The sequence below is a fragment of the Lissotriton vulgaris genome, chromosome 10 (genome assembly GCF_964263255.1).
Source record: "Lissotriton vulgaris chromosome 10, aLisVul1.2, whole genome shotgun sequence".
Taxonomy (NCBI): domain Eukaryota; kingdom Metazoa; phylum Chordata; class Amphibia; order Caudata; family Salamandridae; genus Lissotriton; species Lissotriton vulgaris.
The window spans coordinates 198,112,365-198,131,688 of record NC_141698.1 but is presented as its reverse complement, the minus strand read 5'-3'; the positions used below and the strand labels follow the sequence as shown (position 1 = coordinate 198,131,688).

Genomic DNA, 19,324 nt, shown 5'->3' with positions numbered 1-19,324 from the left:
CACTCGTCTTCCATACGCCTCCTCAAACTTTTTCATCCTAAGCATTTTAGTGTACCACTGTTGGTATCTTGGAGACTTGGGTGTTATGCAGTTCTGTAGAAACAATGTGCAAGCCATTGAAAAATCTATAGATATAAACACCTGTCCCTATTTGCCAGAGTCAGAGCTCTGACTCTCACTAACAAACCTAAAAAGTGCCCCACAAGCCTGCAAGTCCCTATTAATTAAGAGCAGAGAAAACCTTTTCCAAAATTGTGACAATATTTTACAGGTAAAAAAATATGCAACCAACCTCCCATTCCCTCTTTCTGACAACAAAAGCAGTGATCCTGCAGTGCCAGGGATAATATTCTGTGGAAGGCTACAGGAGTATAATGTGCGATCCAGCGAGATTGGCAGGACATCCTCTTCTACCATCTCAAAGAGGACTTGGAGGGACTCCAACATCTGTGGCCAAAGTAGCCCCACCTGACCCGTGGACTGGGGAATAACCACAAAGACACCCCTGTCGACTGCACAGTGCCCGGAGCATCCTTGAGCATCTTCATCTCCTGAATCAGGACCACTCCATTGAAGTCTAAGACGGTCGTGCTGTAAACTTTAGAACTAGACTGGAAAATGCTTTGGTAGCCAGGTAACTGTCCGAATCTACCTCATTTGCTCCCCAGACCTTCTCCGTGTTGGATTTTTTTGTCCAAGTCGGGCCGGATTAGCCAAACTAACTTTTACAAACTTTTCAAAAGGTTTCAAACTTTATGGTTCCTATTGCTTGTCTGTAGTTGGATTACAAATTAAGATTTCTTTAGAAATTTATATCTTGGAACCCTCTGGTGGATTTTGCTCTTCTTGTACTCTAAAAATTCATAAAAATATAATCTATTTTTTAATAGGTCTTTTACTGCCTTTGTGTTGTGTAACTTTCTCATTAGGTTGTTTGGTACTGTTGAATGCTTTACACTAGTTCCTTCGCTTAAGCCGTGCTGCTTGAAGCCATAGCTGTCGAGGCTTGAATTAAGGTTGTACAAATGAGCCTGACTGGACCCAAGATAGTTTTTGTGAGTGTGTTCCATGGTAAGGCTACCAGTGCAACACCATATAATGCACCCAAATCCTCACAACAGGTAACAAAAAATAACATATAAAGGGGCAGGGTATGGGTAAATTGACTGCTTTACTGTGATGGGGTTGCTAGTGGAACCACCCTAGGGGTTATAAAAATAAAAATAAACATTTATTATTCTGGTTCTGAAGTACATCAGCCTGATTCAGTGTGGTCCCTTGTGGGACCTTGCAGAGGTACCGTAGTACCATAAAAGCTCAATTAAAAAAAACACATTACCCATTAGGTGTCCAAGCCCCTATTAAGCAAACCCTTTGGCTTGTACCAGCCACTTTGCAGGTATGTGGCCTCTTGTGCAAAATGCGGGTGATCAAACCCCTACAACGCACAGTGTATATCATTTACAGGAGTGGTGATAGACACCCAAACTTCCTTCTGTGGCCAAGCCTTTACTACTCACACCCTTTTCCTTGTACCACACCCTTTGCGAGTATATGACCTCTTGTGCACAATCCACTGGGAGTGGGTCGCCAAACCTCAACAACGTACTGCCTACACCTTGTTCATAAGTCTTCACGGAGAGGCCACTCCCTCCAGACACCAAGCCCCATTAGGTGTCCAAGCTCCTACTATGTACAGACTTCACCCTGTACTGGACCACTTTTGAGTAAGCGACCTCTTGAATGAATTCAAAAAGATGTGGATGACTAAGCCCATACAATGCACCCCGTTCACCTTGTATAGGAGACTTCAAGAGAGACCATACACTCCAAACACCCAAACCTCATTAGGTGGCCAAGACCCTATTACATGCACCCTTTCCCTTGTAGAGAAGTCTTCATGGAGACCCCAACTTCTTCAACACACCCAAGACCCATTAGGTGGCTAAACCCCTTCTGTGCACACCCTTCTTCCTGTACCAGACTCTTTGCAGGTTCAGAACCTCTTGGGCACAATTAATGAGCTGAGGGTGGCCAAGCCTCTGTAATGTACATTCTACACCTTGTACAGAAGTCTTCATGCAGACATCCAAGCCTACTTAGGAGGCCAAGTCCCTTCTTTGCACACCCATTGCCCTGTGCCAGAACCTTTTGGGTACCTGACCTCTTGTGAGCAAACAATGAGACACGGGAGCCGAGCCCCTACAACTTACAGCCTATACCTTGAACAATCGTCTTCATGGAGAGGTCACTTCCTCCAGGCATACAAGCCCCTTTAGGTGGCCATGCCCCTACTATGCACAGCCTTCACCCTGTACTGGACCTTTTGGGGATAGGCAATCATTTGTGCTCAATCAATGAGCCATGGTGGCCAAGGCCCTTCAACATACAGTATGCTCCTTGTATAGAAGACTTCTTCGAGAGGCCACTCCTTCCGGACACCCATGCCCGCTTATGTGGCCAAGCCCCTACTAAGCATGCCCTTAGTCCTGTAGCAGACCCTTTGCGGGCAGATGACTTCTTGTGGACAACCAATGAGATGCTGTTAGCCAAGCTCCTGGTACACACATATTTTGCCCTGTGACATCTCAAATGGCATCATTGATGACATCACTGATGGTATCACTCAATTTACTGCTATTCAATTTACTCTACAAAACAGCACAACATTTGAAATATGTAAATAAGTACTAAATGGCAGAGAATCATGTAAAGCATACGTTTTTATATAAAATAATTATACTGGAGACCACGTTCTCTAGACACAGAAGCGCCATCAGGTGGCTAAGCTCCTACTACGTACAGCTTTCGCCATGTGCACAGGCTTTCATGGAGAGTCCACCCCGACCAGAAACCCCAGGTGTGCCCAACCCCCGCTACACTCAGCTTTCAGGCTGTACACACCTCTGCACAGAGAGCCCACTTTCTCTAGACACCAAGCCCGATTTCGTGGCCAAGCACCTACTGCCGACAGCCTACGCCCTTTACACATGATTCCACAAGAGCTCACTCCCTTGAAACAAACAAGCGCAGTTAGGTGGTTGTAAGAAATCTGGTTATTAGTTAGGCAGGATGTAAGGCCAGTGCAAGTCATAGGTCAACAATGTCTCCTTACTGTAATGACGCACCCCAGTATAGCACTTGACTCTCCCTGGTTAGCAAAGAAGAGCTGTTCAAGACCTACTCAGGGGAGGTGGTTTGGGCTAGTAATTGGCATTTGATGGCTTCCAATAATACTACTCTATAAAGAACTGTCCAGTCAGTGTTTTTTTTTTAAGAAAGAAAAGCACATTTATTGCACACACACTACTAAATAGTACTCCATTATATTATAAATATATATACATCAGGTAGATTGAATTACCTTTGCTTACATTCTAAAATCATGTTTGAGCCTTACTGGGTCATACCTCCCAAATATCACAATATTCACCCATCTATACCATATGGAACCACACAGTGTGTGTGGGGGGGGGGGGGGTTGTCATGTTAAAATAAAACAAGTCTATTGGCTTTGTCAAGGGTCACCACTTAAAAGATAAGGTAAGCCTATTGACTTTGTCAAGGGGTCGCAACAGTAAAAATCACAATAACCACATTCTAAAGATCCCCATTGTGTCACTGAGCCCATAACAAGGGTGAAACCAGTCCTGGGTTGCTTGTGTGGTTCAGGGTGGACCTGGCTGGGCAGTTTGGGCTGGACTGTTCCCATTGGAGCAGGGTCAAGACTGATTTGCATAAAACTGGCTACAAATTGAGGTGGCATAGTGTGCAAAATAATAATGGATTGGGATGCTGGCCCAAGTAATTACCGGTGGCTGAGATTAATTCAAGCATTCCATCCATCACTTTTTTGCATACTTTGAACTTTCTAAAAGAGACATTTCTAAATGAATTTCAATATCCGGCCTCACCATTTAAGAAATTTAAATTCCAGTACTAGAAGTGTTTTTTCTAGCGGCTACCAATTCGAATGTATCATTTAATAAATACAACAATGTCGCCGAGTGATTCCAAAGGGCAACAGCCAGCCCTGCTACAGTAAAAATAGTTTTTGTGAATATTTCATTATAAGGGCATATTCATCATTAATTCCTATATCGCCTACTTTTAAATATCTGCACCCTGCCTTTATGGGCAATAGGGCATACATATTGGTAACTTAGTAATATTAAAAAGTAAGGTTTAGGTCTGTCAAAAGGAGTATTTTGAGATGTCAAAATTACAGTTTAAACCTGTCACAGACAGGCTACCGGTGTTCAGTTACCAGTCTCTGAACAACTTTAGTTTATCACGTGCAGCCTATACCCATGTGCACACACGTATGCACACATGTTCATGTGTAGCTAGTACAGTGCCCCTCAAACTAGCTGTGTCACAAAGGCTTTTCTTCAAAGGAAGACACTGGCGGTAAACACGCTCAATCCAATTTACCATGGATATACTGGGAGTGAAACTCAGGTAGGGAGACTTACCCACAATAAAGGTCAAAATAAGGGGATCAAAAGGCAAAAGCTCTGGGTGTTCTAAATGGATGGAGCCCAATTGCAACAATGGAGGAGACTTTTGGTGCAGAGAGATGGTCGAGTGTTGCAGACAGTCGTAGCTGTTGCATGAAGATTCAATCATCGCTGGAGCTTAGTGTTGGTGGTTGTTGCGGAGGTCCGTGCTGTAGCGCAAAGTACAGATCTTGAGTTGTTGGTTGTCGCGGACGGTGGCTGTCGGCGTGAACAGAACTCTTTGCACCAGACTTGAGAAGATAACTCTTCAGCTGGACTAACATGTTCCCTTTATCGGACCCACAGTCCATCGTTCTTAGCCTGAACTTGTGACTTACCCTGGTCTAGCATGACCAGATAACCTCGAGTGGCACTTTCTGTTTCCTGGCGATAATCTCACTTGAAACTTAAAAAAAAAAAAATCTTGATTGAGTCTTTGCAACAAGATATTACAGGGCACATACATTTGCTGATTCCGATATACATCCATACATCCATAGCACACACACAAGTTCAATATCAGTAGTTCCTCTGAGTATCCCTTAAAGGGTTGCAAAGGGAATGTGAATACCCCCTGGATCCCAATCCCTCAGTCCGGAAGCAGAAGCACAGCATTCCATGATTACCCCGCAGCCTACCCTGTATTGTTGTCTATGGTTGGTCAGTGTGGTAGACCATCCTCATCTTAGTGTAAATGCTTAACTTGACTGTATAACCGCCCTGTCAATATAGGACCTGACGTTGGTCCTGGAAATTGGGGGGGAAAATGGGATTATGGCTGATCTGTAGTAATACTGTCAGAGTGTTCCCTCAGGAATGTCAATAGTGAGCCCGATATGTTGCATAGTCTGGAAGTCAAGGGCACTAGCTCGGCACACGTGGTTATTTGTTCTCTTCAATATATGAAATCATCCAGCCAGTCTTTCAATTTGGGAGCTCGCCCTCACCCCACCCCCACCCCCACCTGCATGCCACACTCTGCTTTGCAAGGAGCAACCCCAATGATATTAATTTTCTGTAGGGGGCGTTGAGGCCCTCCGTATAACCTAGCAATGCCGTGACTGGGTATGAGTGAATGTGGGTGTCCACCATTTGTGGCTGGGCAGCAAGGACCTCTGACCAGTATCTCTCTATCACTGTGCAACCCCATGAAAGATGCAGGAATCCTGCCCCCTCATGTCCAAACCTGTCACAGCAATCATCAGGACGCAATTTGTATCTATGGAGCCTCACTGGTGTGTAATAAACCTGATGCATAAACTTAAAGTGTATAATCCGCAGGCGGCTGCTAGCTCTGATCTTGCCTGTTCGTTGACAACTATAGAGCCATTGCCTATCTTTAACCCCTTCCATGCTCCCATCGGCCGTTGGCTGGTGGGAGCACTCCCTCAATGGCCATTCGCAGCCCCGCCCACTCATTAGAACGCCCGCACCGCGGCGAAATTGCCGCAGCGGTTAAGGCGTTAAGTGTTATGTCCAGCTCTGAATCCCAGCCAGCTTGTGAGTTGCTCAGGACCTCAGGAATCTCTGTCTGGGTAGCCCGGTAGAGCAGAGAGACTGCATGTGCGAGTCCCACAGCCTGCAATAATATGTGTAGTGTATGCATTGTGGGGGGTTCTTGAGGGAAAGTGGGGTTGGCAGCCTTAACATCATGCCGAAGCCTAATATATAAGAATAACTTCAGTGGTGTAGTCACCTCACCATTCAGCTATGTCTTGCAATTCCCCGCCTGGTAGTTATACCCCGTTTTTGTAGCATATTACAACAGGCTGTCTCGTGAGTGACAGAGGTTAAATGATGGTATGGGAGGGGCGTTAACAGGGAGCAGAGTAAGAGTTGTTTCAATTTCCTGGCAAGCCCTTGTCACGTGAGCATAGTGCATGCCACTGTGGAGAAAGAATTGCCTTCTCCAGGGACCTTCGCCCCCAAAAAGGAAGTAGTGGGGATGAGAGTCATTAAGCCCTGTTCAATCGCTAGGTGGGGCATAAAGGGCGGCAGTCAGAACCAATATGTTGTGAATTGGACTGAGCGCACAGGTAGTATAACTCCATATCCAGAGCTTCAAACGCTCCCCACGAGAAGGGTTAGGTAAGCGTTGCCCAACTCAACCTGGGCTGTTTCTCGCCCCATGCTAGCTCGGTCAGCTACATCTGTAGAGTATGAAAAAAATGACATCCAGGGGGCTATGGTATGGTAGTGAAGTACAGTAATTTTGGCAGGACAACCATATTGATCAGAGAGATCGGTCTTGCCAGCAATAGTGGCAGTGAGATCCAACACGAAACGGATGCTGTGAAAGAGGCAACAGCACTGTCATAGCTTGCTTGTAGCGTTTACTCTCTGTCCCTCAAAATCGCAAATCCCAGACATGTTTTTTCTGAATTGCACCACGCAGTGGGTAATCAGCTGTGAACCTCGGGGTGTGTGGGGTGAGAGGGAAGATCTGGGATTTACTCAAGTTTATGTTCACTCCAGATATCTCACAAAGACTGGAAGGAGGTACTTGCACAGCTGATAGTTATCAATAGTACGCCTTGTGACGATATATGGCGTGCTGCCAGGGATGACGCTGTCTGTACCGGTCAGCGTGAAGACTCGAAGACTAATACAAGGCTTCCCCCATTGAGAGGAAGACTCCCCGGTGCACTGCACGATGTTGACTGCACGAGTCTAAAGTTTTATGACACTGTTCATTCAAAAGTTCAATCCACAAAATTCAGTAGTTTTTCATCTTTAATCCTTATACATTGTACTTCAGGTATAGATCATCAGTTTCAAACTGTGTAAGATTTACATAATCCACAAGATTGTAATCCAATATTCAATAATCCCAATGCATTTCGGGCTAATGTGAAGCCCTTCCTCAGGGGATAGCTCTACAAACAAAGGAAAACAACGTAATGAGGCCAAATTCATACATATACCAAGATTGCAAAAACCATCAATTTCAATAATGCAGCTCAAAATAAAAAGACGAATCCAACACAGATTATAGAAAAACGCGAAGACCCAACTTCCCAAAATAGATACCAAAGGTAAAAAAAAGGACACAAAAGTGAAAGTCAGAGTTAACATATTTGTACTCCTGCTAAACAACACCGTGAATAGTAGTGCATCACAAACAATAAAAGGACCGCTAGAACCCAAGGTTCATGACATTCAAAACACCCAAATGTGTATCGAATGGTGAAAAAATGTGAATCAGCAAGGTACAACAATCACAACATTAAACACAGTGAAGCCTATGACAAACCGCTTCTGTTCTAGAAACCGAGTTAAAGACAGTCCTCCGAGGAGGTACTTACTAGAATCGCTGTTCGTGCGTTAGCATACTCGGCATTAGGTAGCAATGATACGAACGCGCCACGTGTAGGTGAGATTAATAAATGTTAGTCGAAATAGATGAAGGACAGTGTGGCACCCGACTATGGGCGCCATCTTGGAGTGGTGTAATGTGGAAGAAACGAACATCTGAGGTGAGGAAAAATAGGGACACGACCCATGAATGTAAAATAAAAATAAAAAGGATGGTTATGAAAGTGACACATGGCAACAAAAAAACATTGTTGAAGAGAGAGAACTTTTGGATCCGCTACATGGCGACCATGCAACCACAAGGGCTCAACGATCGCATGGAATTTTTGTGTTATCTTTGATGGACTGATTTATTACGTTACTGTCTATTTGCATATACCTTGTTATTTATATGTTTGTTGTCTATCGTCTTTATGTTCTTTCTTGCATCTTTTCTGCTTATAACATTTTCACCTTTCATAACCATCCTTTTTATTCTTATTTTACATTCATGGGTCGTGTCCCTATCTTTTCCTCACCTCAGATGTTCGTCTTTAACTCGGTTTCTAGAACAGAAGCGGTTTGTCATAGGCTTCACGGTGTTTAATGTTGTGATTGTTGTACCTTGCTGATTCACATTTTTTCACCATTCGATACACATTCGGGTGTTTTGAATGTCATGAACCTTGGGTTCTAGCGGTCCTTTTATTGTTTGTGATGCACTACTATTCACGGTGTTGTTTAGCAGGAGTACAAATATGTTAACTCTGACTTTCACTTTTGTGTCCTTTTTTCTTACCTTTGGTATCTATTTTGGGAAGTTGGGTCTTCGCGTTTTTCTATAATCTGTGTTGGATTCGTCTTTTTATTTTGAGCTGCATTATTGACATTGATGGTTTTTGCAATCTTGGTATATGTATGAATTTGGCCTCATTACGTTGTTTTCCTTTGTTTGTAGAGCTATCCCCTGAGGAAGGGCTTCACATTAGCCCGAAATGCATTGGGATTATTGAATATTGGATTACAATCTTGTGGATTATGTAAATTTTACACAGTTTGAAACTGATGATCTATACATGAAGTACAATGTATAAGGATTAAAGATGAAAAACTACTGAATTTTGTGGATTGAACTTTTGAATGAACAGTGTTATAAAACTTTAGACTTGTGCAGTCAACGTCGTGCAGTACACCGGGGAGTCTTCCTCTCAATGGGGGAAGCCTTGTATTACACTCCAGATATCTCCCTAACATGGATGAACTCCCTGAGGTTTGGATTTAGACTTGTTTGTGGGTCCCAAATATAGAGGGCGATATGGTCAGCATAAAGGGAGACTAATAGATGTTGAGTAGGGTATTGCAGCGCATATTGCCCATGATATTGTCCGAGTTTCACAGCCAGGGGTTCTATTGCCAAAGCAAATAGGAGGGGTAATAGCGGGCACCCCTGCCTGGTGCCCCGCGAGTTAGGGAACGGCCAGGAGCAGCAACCATTAATCTGTACCTTGGCCTGTGGCTCACAGTACAGTACAGTAGGGTCATCCAAGATCAAAAAGATAAAAAATCCTCTGCAACACTTCAAACAAGTAGTTCCATTTCAGGGAATCGAAGACCTTGGTTCAGTCTAAAGACAACGCGGCCGCAGTCAAATCGGGATCTTTGTCTTGTAGCAGCGCAAATAGAGTGTGCAGATTGTGGAACGTGGCCCGTCCTTGTATGAGCCTGACTTGTCCGGCAAGACCAAGCTTTCCATTAGCAAACTCAGCCACTTCGGCAGTATTTTTGCTAATATTTTCGCATCACAGATTGTTAGGGATAATGGACTGTAGGCCTCACACTGGGTAGATGCCTTTCCCAGCTTGGGAAGAGAAATGATCGTGGCCTCCCACGTAGAGAGTAGGAGACTCACCATAGTATTTGCTTCCGCGTACACCTTTTTAAGAACAGGGAATAACGTGCCCCCGAAGCATTTATAAAAATCCACTGGTAGGCTTTCAGAGCCCAGCGCGCATCCAGATCTCAATTGCATTTTAGCTGCGCATATCTCCTCCTCCTCTATTTCAGAAGGAAGGAATTCCCTGTGCGTATGACTGAGCCAGCCCAAAGGAATGTCTTCAAGAAATGAGGTCGCATCAGTTGGTTCAGCCCTGCATTTAAAGGCCACCCAGAAAACCGTCATTTTCAGGACCGAGCACACGTTCCTGATATAAAAGTTGCCTATTTCTTGTTTTAATTCCTCACGAAAGAGTGCATCTAGAAGAGTTGTAGGGAGAAGTCTTCACGACCGATAGGGAGGTGTGGAGCTCAGTAGTTGCAACTGTACCAGCAGTGAGGAATGGTTAGAGTATGTGCGTGCAAAGTGCTCTTCTCTGTTTAGCCAGACTCTAAGACCATGCAAGAGAAGACAGTATGTAAAGGTGACCAGCTAGAGTGTACACTGGAATGGAATGTGTCCTCTTTTTGGGTGGGTCGTAACGTTCTCCAGGCATCTAACAGTTGGTGTTCAGCAATAATGTCTCTTAAGTGTCTCCCCACCCTGATATGTGGTCCTGATTTGGAGTAAGATTGGTCCATACAGGTGTCTAGTGCCATATTAAAATCACCTCCCATATTAGTTGTGAAGCCAATATCTAAAATGAGTCCCCTTAATTTGTCAAAAAAGTCTGCGTCGTCTATGTTGGGGCCATAAAAATTAACCAGAGTCCTGGATTGCACAGTGCTGCATCCCCACATTAAGTAGCGGCCTTGTGGATCCTGGAGGTAGCCAGCGGAGAAGTATTGGATGCAATGTCTGATAAAAATGGCCATTTCTCGGGCATAGGTAGAGTATGAAGCAAAGCATCTATGGACCGCCCCTTTGAAGTGAAGGTGGTCTTAATACGTCTCCTGCAACATCGCAATATGGATATTGTGTCTATTGAGGTACTCGAGTATGTGTCTACGTTTTTGGGGTCACATACTCCACTCACATTCCAAGTCGGTAAGTTATGGATGGGACTATCAGGGGTTTGTGACGTAGTCATGTGCCATAGTCAAAAGTGTCTGTAGCAAGGTGCGTGCATTAATTATGAAGAGCTCACACCAAGATGACCATGACAAGAATGTTTTGTATAATAGTGAACAGCAGTAAGGTGTACAAGAAAAGATACACCAACTGCCCAATCCTGCTAGCGAATCCCATTACTTCTTAATATGCAACAGAGGAAAAAGGAAGCTAGTAGTCTACCAATTTTCAGTGTTTGAGGACATGCTATAAGGAAAGGATGCCAACCTTGCAGTGAGTCAGGTACAACTAAGATAAGAAAGAGAGAACAATTGCAAATGAAAAGTAGAGAAAGAGAGGCAGGCCAAGAGTAGAGAGAATTAGAGAAGGACGTATAAGAAGAGAATGAAAATAGAAAGAGTAGAGTCATAGGTCATAGCATTAAACCGGGAATTCCCGCAGGGGATGTTGCCAGAGATCCTGGCAGGTCTCCTTGAGTGAAGGAAGGTGTCCGGTAGGGAGAGTGAGTCTTTCTTGGACTTGATCAGTTCTAAGGACCTGGTGGGACTACTTCAGCATGATAGGTATGTGTTGCTCCAAAAGGAGAATCAGCTGGTTTCAGCAGGCCTAGCCAAGTTCCGGAAGGTGGGGATGTAGATCTAGGGCTATCCACAGGTTCCTTGGGCAGGGATGTGTGGCGTTTCTCTCATTTCAGGAATTGTTGGGCTTGTCGCGGGGTGTTAAAGCTGCGCTCTTTCCCCAGGAAAGTGATTCAGAGTCTACCTGGGTACAGCATGGCATAGGGGATATTGGCCTGTTACAGTTTCCGCTTTACTGGCAGAAATTTCTTGCGGGCTTCCTGCACCACTATCAAAAAGTCAGGGTAGATGGAGATAGAGCACCCTTTAATTGTTTAGATTGTGCTTTTCTCTGGCTAGTCACAAGGCGGTGTCATGGTCACAGTAATTCAGGAGCCAGGCAATGAGAGGCCTGGAGGTAGAACCTGGCAGGGGCCTGGCAGTAAGGGAATGCTGTGTCCTCTCCACCACTAGCTGCCTGGAGAAGGACGAGGCATCAAACAGCTCCACCACCATACGTTCTCCATCCACCCAGTATTTGTGAACTTGGGGACGCCCAGGATGCAGATTGTTCCTACGCGAGCGCGCCTCTGAATCCTCCTTTTTTTTGCGTCGATGGCTTTCAGTAGGCGTCCATGCTTTGAAAATGCTCCCCTCTCATTTAGGATATGTCCTCCGGACTAGAGATCAGGTGCTCAGTTTCACTAATGCGCCCATCATGTTTCTCCAGTCTTTGCATAATAAAGTCCATGCGCATACTCATGGAGTCCATTTTAGCCTTAATTGATGTGAGGCGTTGGCGCATGGTGAGAAGTAGGGAGCGCATATCTATATCATCAGGTTGTGGTTGGGAAATATGTCCATCAGCCATACCAGCTTCAGAATCCCCAGACGGGGCTTGCGCTGATTTCCGGGGCTCAAAGGGTAGTTTGGCCTGCTTTCCCTCCGTTCTGCCAATAGCCACAGTATAGATTTGTCAGTTGCGGGCAGTGCAGATTAAAGCTAGGCTGATCTGGCCAGGGGGAGCGGAAGAACTCTTATCAGGGGCCCAGTCCACAGGAAGCAAGTGGGAAGCAGCGATGTAGGCCGATTTTGTGGTAGTGCTTGGGGAAATCTGGGCAGGCCCCCGGAATGGGGTAAGGGGATCCCTGCAACAAATATATGCATTTGCCTCCAGTGAGCACCTCTCGCTATCAGAAGCACTGTCTTGCTGGGCCCGCACCATCCGCCTCCAACTCACTCACTTTGGTCCGAGAGGCAGCTCACCGGTGCAGGCAGCCTCCAGGTTGTGCGTCCCCTGAGCAGACCAATGCAGTTTCCCCACAGGCATCTGTTCCGGCAGGCCAGCCTCCCCAGGATAGTGTTGGGTCAGCTCCTCAGACGCAGCCTCCACAATTGCGGTGTCACCGTTCCCTCTCATGTTCAGAAGCAGTCACAGGCGGAGAAGCCCCGATCAGCACCTGCAGGCCCGCAGGGATTGCGGTGTTGGTCTAGTCCAGCCAGAGTTGGCCCCCCCCCCTCTCCCGGTGCGTTGGGGGGTGCGTCCCAGCCGCACCCCCCAACTCCAGAGCAGCAAGTCACAGAAACAGTCAACACCAGTTCGGGCATAGTACCTTTTGGCCACTTCGTGTCTCAAGTGGCGGCACTCGCAGGGGAGTATGGATCCGTATCTTCTCCTCTAGCTTTTCCCGGTTGCGATCTTGCCAGGCCCACTGCACTTCAGCGCTGGCATCCCCTGGGTTTCAGTTTGCTTAATTTCAGTTGCAGAGTCAGTGCTCTCTCGACTTCCTCGATGGGCATCACTTGGAAGCAGTTTCATATGACAGTGGTTCAGACCAGGGCAGGTTATTATCGGATTGGTGTACCGGACGGCAGGAGCCTTACTCAGGTGCAGCCATCTTGCTCACTGGCTCTCTGGCGCCCCCTCACATAAAACTTTAAAATTGAAAGCATCTGTTCTACTGATTGGATTATTTTCCTTCTGGTCTGATTTTATTTATTAATATTCATTCTATAGTTCTAAAATGGTTTGGTATTTTTCGTTTATGGTGTTTTCACTTAATCACTGTTTGTGTACTGCATAAATAGTATACGCATTGACTCTAAGTTAAGCTTGACTGCTTTGTGCCAAGCTACCAGAGGGTTAAGCTCAGGTTAATTTTGTGACTTTTATGGTATACCCTGAGAAGGACTCTGGTTGTTGCTTGAGTTGGGCTTATACCCCTCTCACTCAATAACTCAAATTCTTACAGTAGTCAAGACCCTATTCCACACAGCCTTCACCCTGTGCACAATCCTTTACAGAGAGCTCACTCCCTCCAGACACCCCAGGGCCGTTAGGTGCCCACAACCCTACTAGGCACAACCTCCACCATGTGCAGAACTCTTCACACCAAGCCCACTCCCTCCAGACCCAAGCCCTATTAGGTCACCAAGCTCCTACTACACATAGATGTGGCCCTGTGAACAACCTTTCACAGTGAGGCCACTACCTCCAGACTCTTAAATCCTGGTAGGTTGTCAAGTCTCTACTACTCACATCCTTTATCCTGTGGACAGCTTTTCACAAAGAGCCCTTTTCATCAACACCTTTATAATTACCCAACATGTCATTACACTAAGACTTGCCATGCTGGAGAACACTACTGTAAATAGTGTAAGGTATAGCGTCTAGCTCACAAAACAAAACCTCCCATCCTTACACTGAGACAGTGAGACATAATCCCCTAAAAATATTGTCTTCAGTATAAATGGCCACCAGGATAAGTTGCGCTCTGTTACATCATAACCTACTGACCTACAAAGATACCGCACATCATCATCTAAAGACATTATCATCGGAGACAGGTCATTTCCTATTGGAGAATATGCTTTCTACAGTGGGTTTTGTGTGCTTTTGCTTTTCCAACTCGGGATGATGAGTTTTAGTGGAGGTCACACCAAGTCATGAGTTAGATTACCTGTGCCACACTAAGACTGTGTAGAGCGCCACTAGATGACTATTTTGTAGAAATGCTGAAGTTAGATGTCAACATGCTTCAGCATGCATTTGTCTGGGTATATAAGGGTAGATCGAAGTGAAATATAGCACACATGACATTGCTGTGGATGGGGCAGTACCAAAGCTTTTCCACCACATGAATGGTAAGACCTTGTCCACTGTGTATCCAGAACTAGACCTCTGATTTGGTGGCATTTAAGAATAGGAAGCTTTCTTACATCTTTATGTTGGCCTGGGTCCATAACTCATTTTTAAGGTTGAGCTGGATCTTGTTGGTATCTGTGTATACAGATAATTATAGGTGGTAATTAGATCCATTGTACAGTCTTGCCATAGGTTGCCATCCAGTCTATCAACTGTTTAAGCAAATGTCGCATGGCATAAAAACTCAATATTGTGTCAAAAGATTTTATGAGACATAAATGTTGTGTAAAAATAGTGTGATATCAAAAATATAGGCCTGTATCTAAAAGGTAAGAATATCATATTTAAAGTCTTCTAAATGTTTTTTAAGTAGTTGTACACAATATCGTTTTTTAGTTATTCATTTGAGTTTTATCAGTTTTTGTGTTGTAAATTGTTAGTATTTTAATATTAAGCATGTCTAATTATTATTATTTTTTATTTCATCATTAATTGTAAGTTTTTTTAATTTGGTCATTTTGGGGGGTTATTGGGTTTCTAGGAAGTGTTTCTAAAATATTTATTTCTAGTTGCTTATAATATTTAATAGTAATTTCTTTATTTATTGACCAGATCACTTTAACAATGTGGTAATAATTTATTATATCATGTTTACGTTTTTTCTTTAATAATTAATTTTATAGTTCCATTAATGATGTGTATTGTTATTTTTTCTGTACCTACTTCACAATGTTTTATGATTGTTTGAGTATTAGGGTGCTAGATAGGGAAGCATTTAAATTTATTTTTTAAATGTTTTAATTTATTTAATTTAAAAATATTATTTCATGTAACATTTTATATTTTCATTTAATATTTTAGTTTCAATGATGTATATAAATTAGATAATGTTAACATTATTCTTTCACTTGTTGATGGAAATATGTTTTATGTTTTTTCGTTATATATATGTATAATGAATTGTGTACCATTTTAGGATAGGGAAAATGTAATCTGAACTTTTGTAATATTTAATATTTTTCCTAACGTTATGTATGATGGAGTGGGAATAGTGGTTCTCAACCCCACAAAATCCAACATTTTATTTTTTTACTATTTCTTGTATTGGACCCTATTATTGCTCAAGTTAAAGTGGGAATAGTAAAGCTGATACTTGCAAAGTCCAACACATTCCCTGCTGTTGTTCAGGTTGATGTGGGATTAGCATTTTTCAATTTGTATAATATCGAATATAGTTTTATCTTCCAATGTTAAAATGAAAGAACATTAGTGACCGTGTAGAATGTATATCTGTTTGGGATACTGCCTGTAGAATATTGTGTTTCAATAATCATAATTGTGTTAACGTGCATATTTGTATTATTCAACACTGAACGTCGTAATGAATGCGTACATGTTCAAAGCGCAGTGGTGTTCCCGTGGAAACTATAATTTATTTTAAATGCTTCTATGGATGTGACTAGAATTGAGATTGCACACTACAGCTATTTGAATCAAATTGAATGGGGATATGGGATTCCTCAGACTTGTCTGAGTACCAGAAATTGTAAATGATTCAAGGCTTAGCAATGATAAACAAGTAATCTGTACGATAAAATTATATGAATTATTCATCATCCATTTTAGCATTTCCCATAGGTAATGCATGTGTCCTTTGTACTCTGTGCTCTAGATTTGCCCATTGTGATCACGATTCTTGCAGTAATTGGAAAAATGCTAATAGCATGTGCCTTTTCCACTTGCTACGTCTATGCTGCAGAATTGTTCCCAACAGTTATCAGGTATGTGTTTATTATTCCTTGATACTTTATACAGATGGCTGAGTTATGTTCCATGGTCAATAAGTAGTGCTGGTCACAATTCAGTACACAATGGTCAGTGCCACAAATGGCGACCTTTCACTGGCACCCATCACCTTGCCAAGGGTATGCCACATTGCATTGCCATTGAAAGGAGCTGCAGCCTTAATTGTTTGCCCAGTATGGACTCATAGTATGGTAAGGATCAGAAGCAGATGCTTATTAATATAATCTTAAGCTACGCACACTTTAAAAGAAAGCCATATTTAATTCAAGACTGTTTTTAATAAAGTGGATGCAAAAGAGGCTAAATGAAATAAAATGACAGAATGAAAAAAGGATTTAAGTGGAACAGAACCCTCCCTCATCAACTTTCTCTCAAACCTTGTGGCTGGCCTTTTTACTAATCCCATACAATACCTAGACTAACAGCATCTGTGTGAGATATACAAAACATTGTTCGAACTACTTTTTTCTTCTCATGTTTGTATTCTTCTAAAGGTGTGTGGAGAGATTGAGAAGGGAAGCCAAAATATAAAGCAAGGGAAGTAGAGGGATGCCTTCCCTCCTCTTCATGCTCTTTTCACTTGTGTGTCCATTGAAAGTCTATGACAGCCAGATCCACGCCAGTAATTGAGAATGTCCACACCATGTATATTTGCATAAAGTTAATGTAAAAGAAAATAATGTGTATAGGCATGTTGTAATATTGACAAAATGGCTAATAGATTGAAGATTTAGAAGATGTTAAGAGGTATACCACTCACACCAGAAACAGAGAACTTCGGACTAACTGACTTATGTCAGAACTCCAGGAACTCCAAAACTAGATTCTACATTCCAAGCAACCTAATAGCAATAACCTTCTTAAATCACCTCTCAATTTCCTCTCTGAAGATTAAAAAGAAGAAAAACACTAAATTGATACAATACAAAGAAGAATGTTTACCTAGAACATAATACATAGAGTAACATACATATTCAACTGAACTGTATTATAGAAGAAATGTATCCAATATCACAGCTAGGACAAATTCAGAAAAATATAAAATAGTTGATGAAACAAACAATCTAAAAAATATTGACATCATAAAATCCTTAATGTGATCCTACTGACATAAGTCAGTTGGCGGAAGCTATCTGTATCAGGTGTGCATTATATACCTCTTTTCACCTAATAAATCTTCAAGTGTATTGGCTGTTTCCTCACGACTACAAGTGCAACAAGGATGGGATACAAACCCATATGTAAGCACTGGTGAACAAATGCGAAGTCATCAATACAACTGGCCAGCTTTTGCCTGATATTATGGATACATTTACGAATGTAGCATTTGAAGAAAGGGTGATGATGTAAGTGGCATCAGGCAATGTAGGAAAGAAAATGTGCGTTGATATTGGTTGATGGCCATGAAGCCTGCCTCTTCACTAGCTACGACTCCGGACATTACTATTCCTGTCTACATAAAATGAATTTTCAAAGTTGGATGCTGCTGGTGCATACACATTATGTTTGGAGGGCCCGCTTCACAAAGGTAAAGTTAGACCAAAAGTCTGACTAAGACCAGAAGTCTAACTTTACTACTTTTTGATATTCACAAATGGACAAACAAGTAGGATCTTTATGCCTGTGCAGGTTCCGCACTCAGGGCGGAATCTTCGCACTCGGGCTGGAAACTTCGAACTGGGGGTGGACCACGACACAGTGAAATAAGAAGGCAATCGTTGGTGCATGCCGCAACACATATGCCTAGATTCACACATCATGAGATCTATGACATATACTTGTATAAACCAACATAGTACAAAATGCTTCACTTAAAATAGAAAACAGCTTTATGTAGGCTCCGGGCTGTTACATATGTGTATGTGTAGGACATGTTCATGTAGGTAACTGTAGAGTATGACAAGATGTTACTAGACATTGGATTGCACAATGAGTAAAATACACTTGTGACTTGGAAGCGAAAGAACAAAAGTTATTGAACTATTTGTTATGGGAGTAGGAACAGTTAGTTATAAAGACATTGAATTGGAGCGGTAACTGTGATGGCAAAAGCGCACAGTTCTACAACTGTGTAGATACATCAAGTAAGAACCAATACCATAAACCTATTCATATAACCATTCAAGTAGCAACAAGAACATCTCACAAGTATATTTGTTACATCTCTTCTACACTGGCACAATTAACAATTAGTTATGTGTCATGTAATGTCTTCCACAATCAGTTCAAATGTGAATGCTATACAAAAGTCAAACCCTCTAATCAAGCATCAGATTTCCAAGTTTCTCCCAAACACTACGCACACAGCTGTGTCAGTGCTTGCCGTACATCCCCCACACAGCTCCAGCATAATGTTGTTAGCCCAACAGCCAATCACATGCTGGCTACAGGCATAAAATACGTGCTGTCACACACAAACGGTTTCAGACCCTACAGCATGTCGCTGAATGTATTTGTCAGTTTGCCCCTTGTAAGGAGACAGAATGATTTGAGGAGAAGGAGGAGAGCTGAGAAGGAGGAGAGCTCAGAGGTTCTTCAGACAAGGGATAACCTCTTTGTGTCATCGTGGACATGGTTTCTGAGAGGGAGCAGGATCTTAACTCTGCACATGCTGCTCCCACGCCATCTCAGCCTAGCAGCTCTATATTTCTTTTCTACTTGGGCATTCCAGAGAGTGTCCGATTACATTGTGGGTATTTATCAGGCAAGCCAGTCTCGAAGGTTGTGTCAGGTTCTGAGCTGCATAAATAGGAGAGTGCATCTCGACATAAAAATGCCACATACACTGACAGGAAAACAAAGGGTTGTTGAGGATTTCTACCTCTAATGTGCAGGGTGTGTGTGATGCCAGTAGCTGCTTTACTTATGTGTTTGCAGTCTTCCCAGGCAAAACACATGACAGCTACATATTCAGCATGTCACCTCTTGCCCAAAAACTGGCAGCGGGTGACGTTGCCAACATGTGGCTTCTGGGTAAGTACCCAAGCACCAGACTAGTCTGAAATGTATAAATGTTGTT

At 43.0% G+C, this 19,324-nt stretch overlaps 1 protein-coding gene across 2 annotated transcripts in view; it reads left to right on the top strand.

Annotated features, from left to right (window-relative positions):
* LOC147684976 (solute carrier family 22 member 13-like) overlaps positions 1 to 19,324 on the top strand; it is a 334,900-nt gene that overhangs the window by 260,620 nt on the left and 54,956 nt on the right. For both annotated transcript variants that reach the window (XM_086940876.1, XM_086940875.1), the window contains exon 8: positions 16,172 to 16,280. In XM_086940876.1, the coding sequence (XP_086797002.1) occupies positions 16,172 to 16,280 (109 nt within the window). The remainder of the gene's footprint in view (positions 1 to 16,171; positions 16,281 to 19,324) is intronic.